This window comes from Oncorhynchus masou, chromosome 14 (genome assembly GCF_036934945.1).
Source record: "Oncorhynchus masou masou isolate Uvic2021 chromosome 14, UVic_Omas_1.1, whole genome shotgun sequence".
In the NCBI taxonomy this organism is placed as follows: Eukaryota; Metazoa; Chordata; class Actinopteri; order Salmoniformes; family Salmonidae; genus Oncorhynchus; species Oncorhynchus masou.
The window spans coordinates 17,460,717-17,475,828 of NC_088225.1; the positions used below are offsets into that span (position 1 = coordinate 17,460,717).

General features: G+C 48.6%; 1 protein-coding gene across 5 annotated transcripts in view; it reads right to left on the reverse strand.

Annotated features, from left to right (window-relative positions):
- The window catches only part of LOC135554412 (liprin-alpha-3-like), a 44,798-nt gene that overhangs the window by 15,946 nt on the left and 13,740 nt on the right, over positions 1 to 15,112 (reverse strand). For 4 of the 5 annotated variants that reach the window (XM_064986709.1, XM_064986708.1, XM_064986712.1 and 1 more), the window contains 14 exons: positions 12,893 to 12,994; positions 10,012 to 10,176; positions 9,723 to 9,797; positions 9,573 to 9,632; positions 9,279 to 9,413; positions 9,045 to 9,137; positions 8,283 to 8,335; positions 8,048 to 8,141; positions 7,704 to 7,838; positions 2,662 to 2,745; positions 2,085 to 2,216; positions 1,722 to 1,784; positions 1,551 to 1,633; positions 23 to 188 (listed from right to left, as the gene is read on the reverse strand). In XM_064986709.1, the coding sequence (XP_064842781.1) occupies positions 23 to 188; positions 1,551 to 1,633; positions 1,722 to 1,784; positions 2,085 to 2,216; positions 2,662 to 2,745; positions 7,704 to 7,838; positions 8,048 to 8,141; positions 8,283 to 8,335; positions 9,045 to 9,137; positions 9,279 to 9,413; positions 9,573 to 9,632; positions 9,723 to 9,797; positions 10,012 to 10,176; positions 12,893 to 12,994 (1,440 nt within the window). Of the gene's footprint in view, positions 1 to 22; positions 189 to 1,550; positions 1,634 to 1,721; positions 1,785 to 2,084; positions 2,217 to 2,661; positions 2,746 to 7,703; positions 7,839 to 8,047; positions 8,142 to 8,282; positions 8,336 to 9,044; positions 9,138 to 9,278; positions 9,414 to 9,572; positions 9,633 to 9,722; positions 9,798 to 10,011; positions 10,177 to 12,892; positions 12,995 to 13,163; positions 13,224 to 15,112 lie in introns of those variants that run through there. The other variant, XM_064986711.1, reaches the window with a different exon arrangement.

A 15,112-nucleotide genomic window follows, 5' to 3' on the forward strand; every position in this document is an offset into this window, starting at 1 on the left:
AGGTCATCATGTGACCTCTGACCTTGCTGGTGTCCTCGCGGGCTGTGCTCCAGCGCCCGCGATGCGTCCGCCTGACCACGGCCACGGTGTTGGAGTTACCGTAGTGATCCAGGTGAGCGGTGGAGCCCGTGGGGAGGGAGCCGCCCCCGTGGGAGTACCTCAGCTCCAGAGCACTGCCTGGGAGAGACCTGAGAGAGAGAGCGAGAGAGAGCGAGAGAGAGCGAGAGAGAGAGAGACAGAGAGAGAGACAGAGAGAGACAGAGAGAGACAGAGAGAGACAGAGAGCGGGAGACAGAGAGAGAGAGAGCGAGAGACAGAGAGAGAGAGAGACAGACAGACAGACAGACAGACAGACAGACAGACAGACAGACAGGGAGAGAGAGAGAGAGAGAGAGAGAGAGAGAGAGAGAGAGAGAGAGAGAGAGAGAGAGAGACAGAGAGAGAGAGAGAGAGAGAGAGAGACAGAGAGAGAGACAGAGAGAGAGACAGAGAGAGAGACAGAGAGAGAGACAGAGAGAGAGAGACAGAGACAGAGACAGAGACAGAGACAGAGAGAGAGAGAGAGGGCGGGAGAAGAGAAAGTGTCACGACTTCCGCCAAAGAAGTTGTCTCCCCTGCCTGTTCGGCAGTCGTCGTCACCGGCCTACTAGAAGTTGTCTCCCCTGCCTGTTCGGCGGTCGTCGTCACCGGCCTACTAGAAGTTGTCTCCCCTGCCTGTTCGGCGGTCGTCGTCACCGGCCTACTAGAAGTTGTCTCCCCTGCCTGTTCGGCGGTCGTCGTCACCGGCCTACTAGAAGTTGTCTCCCCTGCCTGTTCGGAGGTCGTCGTCACCGGCCTACTAGAAGTTGTCTCCCCTGCCTGTTCGGAGGTCGTTGTCACCGGCCTACTAGAAGTTGTCTCCCCTGCCTGTTCGGCGGTCGTCGTCACCGGCCTACTAGAAGTTGTCTTCCCTGCCTGTTCGGTGGTCGTTGTCACCGTCCTACTAGCCGCCACCGATCCCTTTTTCGTTGTCTGTTTGTTTTGTCTTATTAGTTGCACCTGTGTCTATTTGTGTTTGCTTGATGGGCTTCCTTATTTAAAGTAGGTTTTCCCGACCTTGTTTTGTGCGGGATTCATTTTGTGTTACGTGTGTGCGTTAGTTAGGTGTGTACGAGTTCTGGACCTGCTACCCTGTGTTTTTGGGTGGTCCATATATTTCCGCGCCCTGTGTTGTGGGCTTGTTTGTTTGTGCCATATTAAAGTGCACTTTTCCCTGTGGAACTCTCTGCGCCTGATTCCATTCCTCACACACCATGACAGAACGATAGACAGATATAGACAGTGAGTGGGAGAGATAACTGGAATGTACATGCATCCAGCCTCTCTGCTCCATATGTATAGGCCACACCTGAACCTATACTGAGAGTAGGAAAGAGAGGTTATATTAAGCACATAACACTGCAAAACACTTATACTACTTGGTTACAATACTGCCAGCCACATTCATAGGCAGCAGCTATATGAGGTGTGTTGGAGGTGTGTTGGAGGTGTGTTGAGGAAGGGAGGGAGACCTGGAATAGCAGGACCCCCCGGGTCTCAGTCTGAGCTGGTCCAACTCCAGCTGAATCCTCTCCAGCTCGGCTATCAGCTGGTCCTGAAACAGGGAAAGAAATAGAGAATAAGTTAATACAATTGAAATATTTAATTAGAGTACGTAAAAATGGAATTATCTCTTGATATACCTTGTTTGCTAGAAGGTCGTCCTGGATCTTCTTCATGTTAGAAAGTTCCTCAGAGAGAGCATTCTGAAAGGTTCACCATTAAAAAAAACTTTATTAGGTCTACTGCATAACAACTGTAATTACACATTATCAATGTCATGAGGTCCGGACTGTATTCCATAGTAGCTGTTTAGAGCCAGAGTGGGTTTAATATTGAATAGAAACTGGATGAAGAGGATTGTGTAGACTGTTTTGAGTGGGAAATCCGGTGTGTGTGTGAAATGAAGGGGTATGGGTTTTAGTTGAAGTGTTGACTGTTTTGAGTGGGAACTATGCTATGTGTGAAGATGTGTGAGAGGGTGTGAGTGGGCCGGTAAGTAGTACCTTGTCCTCCAGAGCAGCCATCCTCTCCTTGAGATGGAGCTGAAGCCTTTCGTTAGACTCAGACAGCAGCTTGTCCACCGTGTCAGACAGACGCTTGTTGTGTTCATCATTCATTCTCTCCCTCTGCCTCGCCTAGGGAAAGGAGAGAGAGAGAGAGAGAGAGAGAGAGGGAGAGAGACAGAGAGAGAGAGAGAGAGAGAGAGAGAGAGAGAAAGAGAAAGAGAAATTAGGGAGCTAAGTAGTGAGGTATTTGTATGTCTGTCATTGTTTCTACTGTTGATCCTGTTGCCATCTTGGACAAGGCCTCTCCAGTTGAGAAACTCTGTGTGCCTCCCTTGCCCTGAGGCAGGGAGAGAGTAAAATAGAAAAATGGAAGGACAGAGGGTGGGTGGATAGTTAACAGCGATCTTTCTGCTTGACTGAGTGAGAGAGAAGGAGATTGGGATCTGAATACAGACTGACAAATAGAGGGTTTAGAAAATTAGTATGCCATTGTAGAGTAAAGAGTGATAAAGGAATGGTATGAAAGAGGGGGTGGAAGGGAGAAAAAGAAAAAAGGAGAGCGAGCATGACTCACCCTCTGTAACTCCTGATTCTTCTCCTCTAGTTGCGCCTCCATCTGTCGCAGTCGCTCCTCAAAGTTACCATGACGCTCCTCAGCCTGTGATGCAAGAGGAGGAGGGTGGGGAGTCAAAACAGGCAGCATGTCAGAATGTTGATAGAACATAATTATGACTGCGCAACCTTGGGTTGGGTAAAACATTTGATTTAAGTGATCTCCTGTCTGTGCAGATCATAGTCAAACACAGTAGGATGTTTTCTAGCATACACATTCACTTCTGATCTGTTTGCAGATGTCAGACAGTGGCGGTCAGTGCTGTTTAAGATTTTGTTTTTCATGAGCATGGCCTTATTTCTATTACAGCATATTGGATGACTGTCATTCATATTCCATTCACCCAGTTCAGTGTAACAGCGATAGGTTTAGGCTACTACAGGATACTCAAATTTGACCTATAACCTCATGAGGTTGCTACAACTTAGCCTATGAATGAAAGTTTACAACGTAGGTGTAGACAGGTCGAGAGAATATTTTGAGGTGACAGACAGTGACACATGGACAGACAGTGACACATTCAATACCGCCTTCCACACTCTTGCCTGCATCTAGCTGATATAGGGTGTAATCATTAGTCCAACAGTTGCAAACAATAGATTCTATTGAACAAATTCAGGATTGTTCATCCCCGTTTTGTTCGATTTACTTCCGTTTAAGAAACATTTTCCAACAGAATCGGCAGAATGCATACACCCCTGATCACGCGTAAACACAGTTCACTTTCATAGCAGCCACTTTGTATTCCTTCTTGCATCCATGTGCTCTCCTCCTCTCACCTTGTCCCCCTATGTGACCAGGCGGAAAAACCTTTCCAAGCCAAACCATATCATAACCACTACTCATAGCCTACATGTTGTCACCATATTAGCTAAAGTAACGTCATAGTCAACATAGCTAATAAAACTAACACAATAGTAAACCCGCTACAGTCACGAAGTAACATTACAATGGCGGGCCCCGATGGCAATACATTTGCAAAAGTTTACCTTGACTTGGAAGAGTTCCAGTGTTATGTTGGATAGTCATAGCCAGCTAGCTAACATAACATCCCTCTGTTTGAGCAGGGTGTTTGAGTAGGCTAAACTAGTTAGCTGCATTTGCTAGCTAAGTAAGTGAAACTGAAAGTGGAATAAATTAATTTGTTAATTCTGCACCAGTTGTGGTCGGCGAGGACACACGGCCGACCGGTGCTGGAGGAACTCATCTGGGAGTCGGGAGGGCAGGCGGAGCACTACTCGATCACCCCAGGTGAGTCAGCACCAGACTCACCCAGAGCATCCTGTTGGTCATATGTATGTGTTAACCTCTTTCCCTACAGCATAAGGCGCTAGTCGATTCAGGCGCAGCTGGGAATTTCATGGATCGGGGGCTCGCGTTAAGGCTAGGGATTCCCCTTGTGTCGCTACCTTTCCCCGTGCACTCCTTAGATAGCCGACCATTAGGGTCAGTAGTGTCAGGGAGGCCACGGTGCCGCTGGACATGGTAACGCAGGGGGATCATAAGGAGCAGATCAGTCTGTTCCTTATAGATTCACCTATGTTTCCAGTGGCGTTGGGAATTCCCTGGCTAGCTCAGCACAACCAGGTGATTTTCTGGCGACATGGGGCTCTTAAGGGGTGGTCAGAGGAGTGTTCAGGCAGGTGTATAGGAGTTGCCGTTGGTGCGACTACGGTGGAGATTACAGACCAGGTTTCCACCATGCGCATTCCCTCTAAATATGCCGATTTGGCTATCGCCTTCAGTAAAAGGAAGGCGACCCAATTACCACCCCATCGTCGAGGGGACTGCGCGATAGACCTCCTGGAGAACGCTGCACTTCCTAGGAGTCACGTGTACCCCTTGTCCCAGGAGGAGACAGTAGCTATGGAGACATATGTTGCTGAATCGCTGGGACAGGGGTACATTCGGCCCTCAGCATCACCCGTCTCCTCGAGCTTATTTTGTGTGAAGAAGAAGGAGGGAGGTCTGCGTCCGTGCATTGATTATCGAGGTCTAAATTCCATCACAGTGGGGTTTAGTTACCCACTACCTCTCATCGATACTGCGGTGGAATCATTTCATGGGGCGCGCATCTTCACAAAACTGGACCTGAGGAGTGCGTATAATCTGGTGCGTATCCGGGGGGAGGAGTGGAAAACCGCATTTAGTACTACATCTGGTCATTATGAGTACCGCGTCATGCCATATGGGTTGAAGAATGCTCTAGCCGTCTTCCAATCCTTCGTAGATGAGATTCTCCGAGACCTGCTCGGGCAGGGAGTGGTAGTGTACATCGATGACATCTTGATCTATTCCGCCACACTCGCAGCGCACGTGTCTCTGGTGCGTAAGGTACTTGGGCGACTGCTGGAGCATGACCTATATTGCAAGGCGGAGAAATGTGTGTTCTTCAAACAGGCTGTTTCCTTCCTGGGTTATCGTATTTCCACCTCCGGGGTGGTGATGGAGTGTGACCGCGTTACAGCCGTGCGTAATTGGCCAACTCCGACCATGATGAGAGGTGCAGCGGTTTTTAGGGTTTGCCAATTACTACCGGAGGCTGGGGTCGGGGCCGTGCTGTCCCTGCGCTCGGGCGTGCCCCCCAAGCTCCACCCTTGTGCCTTCTTTTCGAGGAAGCTCGGGTCTGGCGGAGCGGAACTATGGGGAACCGGGAGTTGTTAGCTGTCGTCAAGGCTCTGAAGGTGTGGAGACATTGGCTTGAGGGGGCTAAACACCCTTTTCTTATATGGACTGACCATCGCAATCTCAAGTATATCCGGGCAGCGAGGAGACTGAATCCGCGTCAAGCTAGATAGGCCATGTTTTTTACTCGGTTTCGGTTCACCATCTCGTATCGGAAAGTCTCCCAAAACACCAAAGCCAACGCGCTGTCCCGCCTCTATGATACCGAGAAGCGGTCCGTTGAGCCAACTCCCATCTTTCCACCTTCATGTCTCGTGGCACCGGTAGTATGGGAGGTGGACGCAGAGATAGAGAGGGCCTCATGGTTAGTGCCGGCCCCCCCTACCTGTCCAGCGGGGGCTCAGTACGTGCCGACGGGGGTCCGGGATAAGCTAATCCGTTGGGAGAGCAAGGCTCCTCGACACTTGCCTAGAGGGAAGTTACAGCCCCTTCCTGTTCCACAACAGCCATGGACACACTTATCGGTGGACTTTCTTACCAACCTTCCCCCGTCACAGGGAAGTACTACGATCCTGGTCGTTGTGGATCGGTTTTCTAAGTCCTGCCGTCTCATCCCGTTGCCCGGTCTTCCTACGGCCCTGCAAACTGCGGAGGCCTTGTTTACCCATGTCTTCTGGCACTATGGGGTGCCTGAGGACATCGTTTCTGACCGGGGCCCCCAATTCACGTCCAGAGTTTGGAGGGCGTTTATGGAGAGACTGGGGGTCTCGGTCAGCTTGACCTCAGGTTTTCACCCCGAGAGTAATGGGCAGGTGGAGCGAGTAAACCAGGATGTGGGCAGGTTTCTGCGGTCATATTGCCGGGACCAGCCTGGTGAGTGGGCGAGGTATGTTCCTTGGGCTGAGTTCGCTCAGAACTCCCTCCGCCACTCCTCAACAAACATGTCCCCTTTTGAGTGTGTGTTGGGTTACCAGCCGGTCCTGGCCCCATGGCATCAGAGCCAGACAGAGGCTCCTGCGGTAGAGGAATGGGTACAGCGCTCCAAGGACACCTGGAAAGCCGTCCAGGAGTCGCTAAGACTAGCGGGAGAACGGCAGAAGAGGAGCGCTAACCAGCACCGCAGTGAGGCCCCCGTGTTCGCACCGGGGGACTGGGTCTGGCTCTCGACCCGAAACCTGCCCCTCCGCCTGCCCTGTCGGAAGCTGGGGCCGCAGTGTGTGGGGCCATTTAAAGTCCTGAGGAGGATAAACGAGGTGTGTTACAGGTTACAACTTCCTAGGTATTACCGTATTAACCCCTCGTTTCATGTGTCTCTCCTCGGGCCGGTGGTGGCTGGTCCCCTGCAGGAAGGTGAGGTGCCTGAGGTCCCTCCGCCCCCTCTGGACATCGAGGGGTCCCCGGCGTACACAGTACGTGGCATTCTGGACTCAAGACGCCAGGTGAGGGGCCTACAGTACCTCGTGGACTGGGAGGGGTACGGTCCTGAGGAGAGATGCTGGGTTCCGGTGGAGGGCATTTTGGATCCTTCTCTGCTGAGAGACTTCCACTGCCTCCACCCGGATCGCCCGGCGCCTCGCTCTCCGGGTCGTCCTCGAGGTCGGTGGTGGTGCGCTGCCGGACCCGCGCGTCGGGGAGGTACTTTTTAGTTTGTTTTGTCTTATTAGTTTCACCTGTGTCCTGTTGTATGGCTTAATGAGCTTCCCTATTTTAAGTATGTGTACCCGCCCTTGTTTTGTGCAGGATTGTCTTTATGTTACGTGTGTGCGTGTTAGGTAGAGGTGGTTATATTTTCTGGACTTGGCACCCTGTGTTTTTGGGTAGTCACTTTGTTGTCCGCGCCCTATGTTGTTGGGCTTGTCATTTTTGTGTGCCGTATTAAAGAGCACTTTTCCCCAGTGGAACTCTCTGTACCTGATTCCTTCACCCACCTAGTCCCACGTGACACCTCCCCTTCCTCCTCTGAGGAGCCTCCACTGAGGTCAGTGTACATGAATCTTATTTGGAGTGACATTTCAGCCAACTTGCCTCAACAAGTACTACATAATTGGTTCTTTAGGGTTATGCTGACGATTGAGACATTTACATCTCCTTGACAATCATGTTTGTTATAAATTACAGTTTTATGATACAAGCAATCAATTATCATAGAGCTCTTGACATGTTCTGCACCTGAGGCTGAACTACAATGTGAACAGTGTGATGAATAGTGTGATGAAGCAGCATCCATTATCATGCAGGGCTCGTAGCAGCTATTTATTTATTCCAGATTTTGATTTGATATTTATTTGATTTGAGCATTCTGTCAATTTTACACACAAATGCACGCTTGGATGCGCACACACACATACACACACACACACACAGTGGAGGTGGTGTACCTTGTTGAGTGCAGCCACTCTCTGGGCGAGCTGGGCCTCCATCTCAGGCAGCGTCTCGGCCCTCTGCAGGGTCTGCTGCAGCTTCTGCTTGGCATCATCTAGACGCTCCTGGAGCTGCCTGTTCTTCTCCTCACTCTGCAGGAGTGGAGGAGGGTGAAGAGGAGGAAGAGGGAGAGGTAAGATGAGGAGGAAGAGAAGGAGAAGGAGAAGGAATTTAAACTCACAGTCAGTAACAAAAATAATTCTTAACCCTGAACGCAAAATGCAGAGCTTTTATAATTGCTAAACTACCAATCCTCTCCACTAACAGAAACAACCAGGAGAAAGCAGGTCACTTCACCCACCTGCCTGTAGAGGGAGTCTTTACTGGCCAGGTCATTCTCCAGCCTGTCTTTAATGTCGTGGAGAGACGTCGCCTCCCTCTGGGCACTTAGGTACCTGCAGGCACACAGCACAATGACATACAGCAGACACATCTTGAAGGCAATGTCGTACAACTGAACACAACAGACACAATTGCCTATGGCAAAATACATTCCCTGGTGCATTCAGGGGGGGTGGATAGACAGTTGTATTTACCTGCGTTCTAAAGTAGTTATTCTCTCCTCCATGTCCTCTCTCTGACAAAGAGCCTGATAGAGAGGAGAAAGAGGGAGGGACAGACAGAGGAAAAGAGAGAAATAGAAAGAGGGAGAAATACATAAAAGTCGGACTTGATCAAAGAGACTTGGCGCTGCTGCTAAACCACTAGAACTGTAGCTGAAGTATGATAATGGTTAGTTGAAGGAAGTTGTTGACAGAGGAAACACGTCTCTGCCAAGTGACAGATGTTATTGCACAAGTCCTGGAGGAGGGGAGGAGGAGGGGGGGGGGGGGAGGAGGGAGAGGAGGAGGGAGAGGAGGGGTAGGAGGAGGGAGAGGAGGGGGGGAGGAGGACAAGGGAGGGGAGGAGGGAGAGGAGGGAGAGGAGGAGGGAGAGGAGGAGGAGGGAGAGGAGTATGGAGAGGAGTAGGAAGAGGGAGAGGAAGAGGGAGAGGGGGAAGAGGAGGAGTGAGAGGAGGAGGAGGGGGAGGGAGGAGGACGAGGAGGAGGGGAGGAGGAGGTGGAGGTGGCTGTGTGAGTGACAGTGCTAGCTTCTATCCACACGCTTGCCTGTTTACTAGTGATACTGTTGCCATGGCTGTAGCAGTTATTGCTGCCAAGTAGGAAAATGGCTCTGTTGCCACAGGAAACTGTTACATTTCACTAATAGAGCAGGGAAAACAGACACACATTTTTCTCTATCGCAATGAGATGCTGACACACACGTGTGTTTTCAACCAATTGGGAAGTAGAGCTCACCTCCTTCACATCCCTCTGCAGTTTCTGATTGGCTTCCTCTGACTTGGTCACCTCCCTCCTAGCTGCAGTCAACTGTTCCTCGATCTCCCCAACCTGGAGAGTGACATAATATTTACACACAAGAAGCCACCCTCTGGGTCAGTATCACATCTATGAAAGTCATATTCCTTATAACACATGCATGTCTGCTGTATGTATGACTCAAACTGTTAGTTATCTCTATTTGTCACTCACCTGTCTGCACATGAGGGCCAGTCTTTCCTTCAGCTGGGCCAGCTCTGCTCTCTGCCGCTCTATCTCTGTTTCTCTCTGTCTCTCTCTGTCAATCTCTCCATCCTCCAGGATGGAGGAGGGTCCATTGGGCAGCCGCTGTGAGAGGAAGAAGGAGAGGAAAACGACAAGGAAAAGACAACATCATGTAAAGATGGAAATGTGATGCGACTCCTTAAACTCCAAGCAAACTATGCAGCACATGAGACACTAATACTTCAACATTTACTTCAGCCAATACAGCATAAATCCCCTCACCTCTTTCCCATTTTCTAAGCCTTGTTGGCGTCTTTTGATTTGGTCTCGTAGAGAATGGCACTAGGTAGAGATGGAGAACAGGAAGGTTTAGAAAAGATGCTTTATCTGCGGACAGAGGAAAAGGAGAACGAGCAGAGGAGGATAACTCACCTCATTTGAGGAGGACTCCAGCTCTTCCTCTAAAACAGTCACTCGCTCCAGAGCCACACGTAACCTCTCTCGCACCTAAGGAGGTCCCAGACAGACAGAGGGGGAGAGAAAGACGAGATAGTGGAAAGGGAGAAAGAGAGTGGGAGTGAAGGGGAGAGAGAGAGGTGGATGTTAGTACAGAAGGTTAAGAATAAATCCTGTGGAGCCAGCCCACTCACTCCTCCATTTAGCACCCAGACTGACCTTCTTGTCCAGCCCTTTACACACACACACACACACACACACACACCTTCTCGTCCAGGGCTTTGTGGTGTTCGAACAGGGACTTGAGGGCCTTGAGGACCTCCACCTCGCTGGAGACCCCGGCAGGAGACTGGGCCTGCCTCTTCACCACTGTCATCCTCAGACTGCGTTCATGACGAGACACCAGACACTCCAGATGCTCCAGCAGCAGCTAGACACACAGAGAGCAGGGGCCACTTGGAATAAGGATCTGATCTACATGGCAACAGAATTTCAGCATGCTTATAGGGAAGGACACTCAACAAGCACAGCACTTACACAAATGACTGATGACTGGCTGAGAGAAATTGATGATAAAATTATTGTGGGGGCTGTCTTGTTAGACTTCAGTGCAGCTTTTGACATTATCGATCATAGTCTGCTGCTGGAAAAATGTATATGTTATGGCTTTTACACCCCCTGCTTTAACGTGGATAAAGAGTTACTTGTCTAACACAACACAAGAGGATGTTCTTTAATAGAAGCCTCTCAAATATAATCCAGTTAGAATCAGGAATTCCCCCAGGGTTTTCAATGTTTACTAACGACATGCCACTGACTTTGAGTAAAGCCAGAGTGTCTATGTATGCGGAAGACTCAACACGTCAGCTACTACAGCGACTGAAATGACTGCAACACTTATTAACAAAGAGCTGCAGTTAGTTTCAGAGTGGGTGGCAAGGAATACGTTTGCCCTAAATATTTCTAAAACTAAATGCATTGTATTTGGAACAAAACACTCACTAAACCCTAAACCTCAACTAAATCTTGTAATAAATAATGTGGAAATTGAGCAAGTTGAGATGACTAAACTGCTTGGAGTAACCCTGGATTGTAAACTGTCATGGTCAAAACACATTGATGCAACAGTAGCTAAGATGGAGAGAAGTCCGTCTATAATAAAGCGATGCTCTGCCTACTTAACAACACTATCAACAAGGCAGGTTCTACAGGCCCTAGTTTCTACCTTCTTAACAACACTATCAACAAGGCAGGTTCTACAGGCCCTAGTTTCTACCTTCTTAACAACACTATCAACAAGGCAGGTTCTACAGGCCCTAGTTTCTACCTTCATAACAACACTATCAACAAGGCAGGTTCTACAAGCCCTAGTTTCTACCTTCTTAACAACACTATCAACAAGGCAGGTTCTACAGGCCCTAGTTTCTACCTTCTTAACAACACTATCAACAAGGCAGGTTCTACAAGCCCTAGTTTCTACCTTCTTAACAACACTATCAACAAGGCAGGTTCTACAGGCCCTAGTTTCTACCTTCTTAACAACACTATCAACAAGGCAGGTTCTACAGGCCCTAGTTTCTACCTTCTTAACAACACTATCAACAAGGCAGGTTCTACAGGCCCTAGTTTCTACCTTCTTAACAACACTATCAACAAGGCAGGTCCTACAGGCCCTAGTTTCTACCTTCTTAACAACACTATCAACAAGGCAGGTCCTACAGGCCCTAGTTTCTACCTTCTTAACAACACTATCAACAAGGCAGGTTCTACAGGCCCTAGTTTCTACCTTCTTAACAACACTATCAACAAGGCAGGTTCTACAGGCCCTAGTTTCTACCTTCTTAACAACACTATCAACAAGGCAGGTTCTACAGGCCCTAGTTTCTACCTTCTTAACAACACTATCAACAAGGCAGGTCCTACAGGCCCTAGTTTCTACCTTCTTAACAACACTATCAACAAGGCAGGTTCTACAGGCCCTAGTTTCTACCTTCTTAACAACACTATCAACAAGGCAGGTCCTACAGGCCCTAGTTTCGTCGCACCTTGACTACTGTTCAGTCGTGTGGTCAGCTGCCACAAAAAAAGGACTTAGGAAAATTGCATTTGGCTCAGACCAGGGCAGCATGGATGACCCTTGGATGTACACAGTGAGCTAATATTAATAATACCCATGTCAATCTCTCCTGGCTGAAAGTGGAGGAGAGAGACTCCATCACTACTTTTATTTATGAGAGGTATTGAGGTATGTTGAATGTACCGAGCTGTCTGTCTAAACTACTGTCACACAGCTCAGACACCCACAAGACATGCCACAAGAGGTCTCTTCACAGTCCCCAAGTCCAGAACAGACTATTCGAGGCACACAGCTCAGACACCCATGCATACCCCACAAGACATGCCACAAGAGGTCTCTTCACAGTCCCCAAGTCCAGAACAGACTATGGGAGGCACACAGCTCAGACACCCATGCATACCCCACAAGACATGCCACAAGAGGTCTCTTCACAGTCCCCAAGTCCAGAACAGACTATTCGAGGCACACAGCTCAGACACCCATGCATACCCCACAAGACATGCCACAAGAGGTCTCTTCACAGTCCCCAAGTCCAGAACAGACTATTCGAGGCACACAGCTCAGACACCCACAAGACATGCCACAAGAGGTCTCTTCACAGTCCCCAAGTCCAGAACAGACTATGGGAGGCATACAGGACTACAAGGAACTCTATTCCACATCAAGTAACTGACGCAAGCAGTAAAATTAGATTTAAAAAACAGATTAAAAAACACTTATGGAACAACGGGGACTGTGACACAAGAAACATTGGCACAGACACTTACACACACGAAAACATACGCACTATACACACACATGGATTTAGTACTGTCGATGTGGTAGTGGTGGAGTAGGGGGCTGAGGGCACACAGTGTGTTTTGAAATCTGTGAATGTATTGTACAAATACAAACTGAACTGTATAACATATAGGTATACAGACATACTGAAGCGTAAACATATGCGTGCATGAATAGACATGCACACATCAAAAGACACAAAGACGTACACTTAAGCCCACAATTCAACACGCACGCACACACGCACACACACACACACACACACACACACACACACACACACACTAACCCGTGTGTTGTTCCTCTCTGCCTTGAGTTCTGCTATCTCCTCCTCTCTCTCCAGCAGCTGCTCCCGGCAGACATTCAGCTCTTTGGTCAGCACTGCAAACTCCTGCAGAGACACAGGGGGGCAGCTTTACTCACAATACACTGTATGTAGCCATAATCATATACAGTACAATAGCACACATACATACAGCACAATTACAAACAGTTCAACAAGACACAATTAAGCACAAAAACATTTCAACAAGAAAAAAATAAACATTTAAATTACAGACCTGTGACACACTGGTGTGACACATACACACAGAGTGGAGGCTGGTGGGAGGAGCTATAGGAGGACGAGCTCATTGTAATGTCTAAAATGGGATAAATAGAAGGGGATCACACACAAAGATATGGAAACCACATTTGACCCCATTCCATGTATTCCATTCCAGCCATTACAATGAGCCCGTCCTCCTATAGCTCCTCCCACCAGCCTCCACTGACCCCCTCCCATCACTGAGTCGACTATAGTATGATGTTGAGTTTCCAGCTACGTATATCTGGGAGCAGATAATGTCTATGTTCCTGACCTGGGTTGCTCCTAACACTCCAGTGAACACCTCATGGCCATGGCAGGGCCAGCCACGTTGTGTAGGCTAGGCTGACATATGGCCCCATATGACACTGTACCATCCTCTGTCCTGTCGGCCATCTTGGCTCAAATGGACTTTACCCGTGCGTGACCAAGCCGTGACACACATTCACTATCAGTGTCACAGTAAGGAAAGGCATGCAACCGCCCGTGTCCTGGAGCATGTGAAGACTGAATCATGGGCGTTTCCACAAGCCACTGAGAGACATTGGTGCTCAGTCCAGCTCTTCCAGTATATGGTGTAATTCGACGTGCCCTGGAACATTATAACATAACACTGTTGATAATTGTGTTCAGTGGACTGGTAGGAATATTAGGGACTGGGCTGTCAGTGTGCACATCAGTGGTAACTACTGATAGAGGAGAAAAGAGGAAAAGACGATGGGAAAAAGGGAAAAAGACGACAGGGGAAAAAGGGAAAAAGAAGACAGGGGGAAAAGACGACAGTGGAAAAAGATGACAGGCGAAAAAGGGAAAAAGAGGACAAGGGGAAAAACAACACTATCAAAAGAAGACAGGGGAAAAAGGGAAAAGTTTCGACAGGGGAAAAAGAAGACAGGGGAAAAAGGGAAAAGACGACAGGGGAAAAAGATGACAGGGGAAAAGGCAAGACAGGGGAAAAAAAGACAGGGGAAAAAGAAGACAGGGGGAAAAAACAGGGGAAAAGGGAAAAGACACGGGAAAAAGGAGGACAGGGGAAAAAGAAGACAGGGGAAAAAAAGACAGGGGAAAAGTTTCTAAAAACACGGGAAAAAGAGGACAGGGGAAAAAGGGAAAAAGAGGACAGGGGAAAAAGAAGACAGGGGAAAAAGGGAAAAGACGACAGGGGAAAAAGATGACAGGGGGAAAAGGGAAAAAGAAGACAGGGGAAAAGGGGAAAAAGACGACGGGAAAAAGACGACAGGGGAAAAAGGGAAAAGACGACAGGGGAAAAAGATGACAGGGGAAAAAGAAGACAGGGGAAAAAGAAGACAGGGGAAAAGGGGAAAAAGACGACGGGAAAAAGAGGACAGGGGAAAAAGGGAAAAAGAGGACTACCTTCTTAACAAAAAGAAGACAGGGGAAAAAGGGAAACCTTCTTAACGACAGGGGAAAAAGATGACACAGGAAAAAGAAGACAGGGGAAAAGGGAAAAAGACGACGGGAAAAAGACGACAGGGGAAAAAGGGAAAAAGACGACAGGGGAAAATGGGAAAAAGAGGACAAGGGGAAAAAGAAGACAGGGGAAAAAGGGAAAAAGGGAAAAAGAGGACAAGGGGAAAAAGAGGACAAGGGGAAAAAGGGAAAAAGGGAAAAAGAGGACAAGGGGAAAAAGGGAAAAAGAAGACAAGGGGAAAAAGAAGACAGGGGAAAAAGGGAAAAAGAAGACAGGGGAAAAAGGGAAAAAGAAGACAAGGGAAAAGGGAAAAAGAAGACGGGAAAAAGACGACAGGGGAAAAAGACGACAGGGGAAAAAGGGAAAAAGAGGACAAGGGGAAAAAGAAGACAAGGGAAAAAGAAGACAGGGGAAAAAGAAGACAGGGGAAAAAGAAGACAGGGGAAAAAGGGAAAAAGAGGACAGGGGAAAAGGGGAAAAGAAGACGGGAA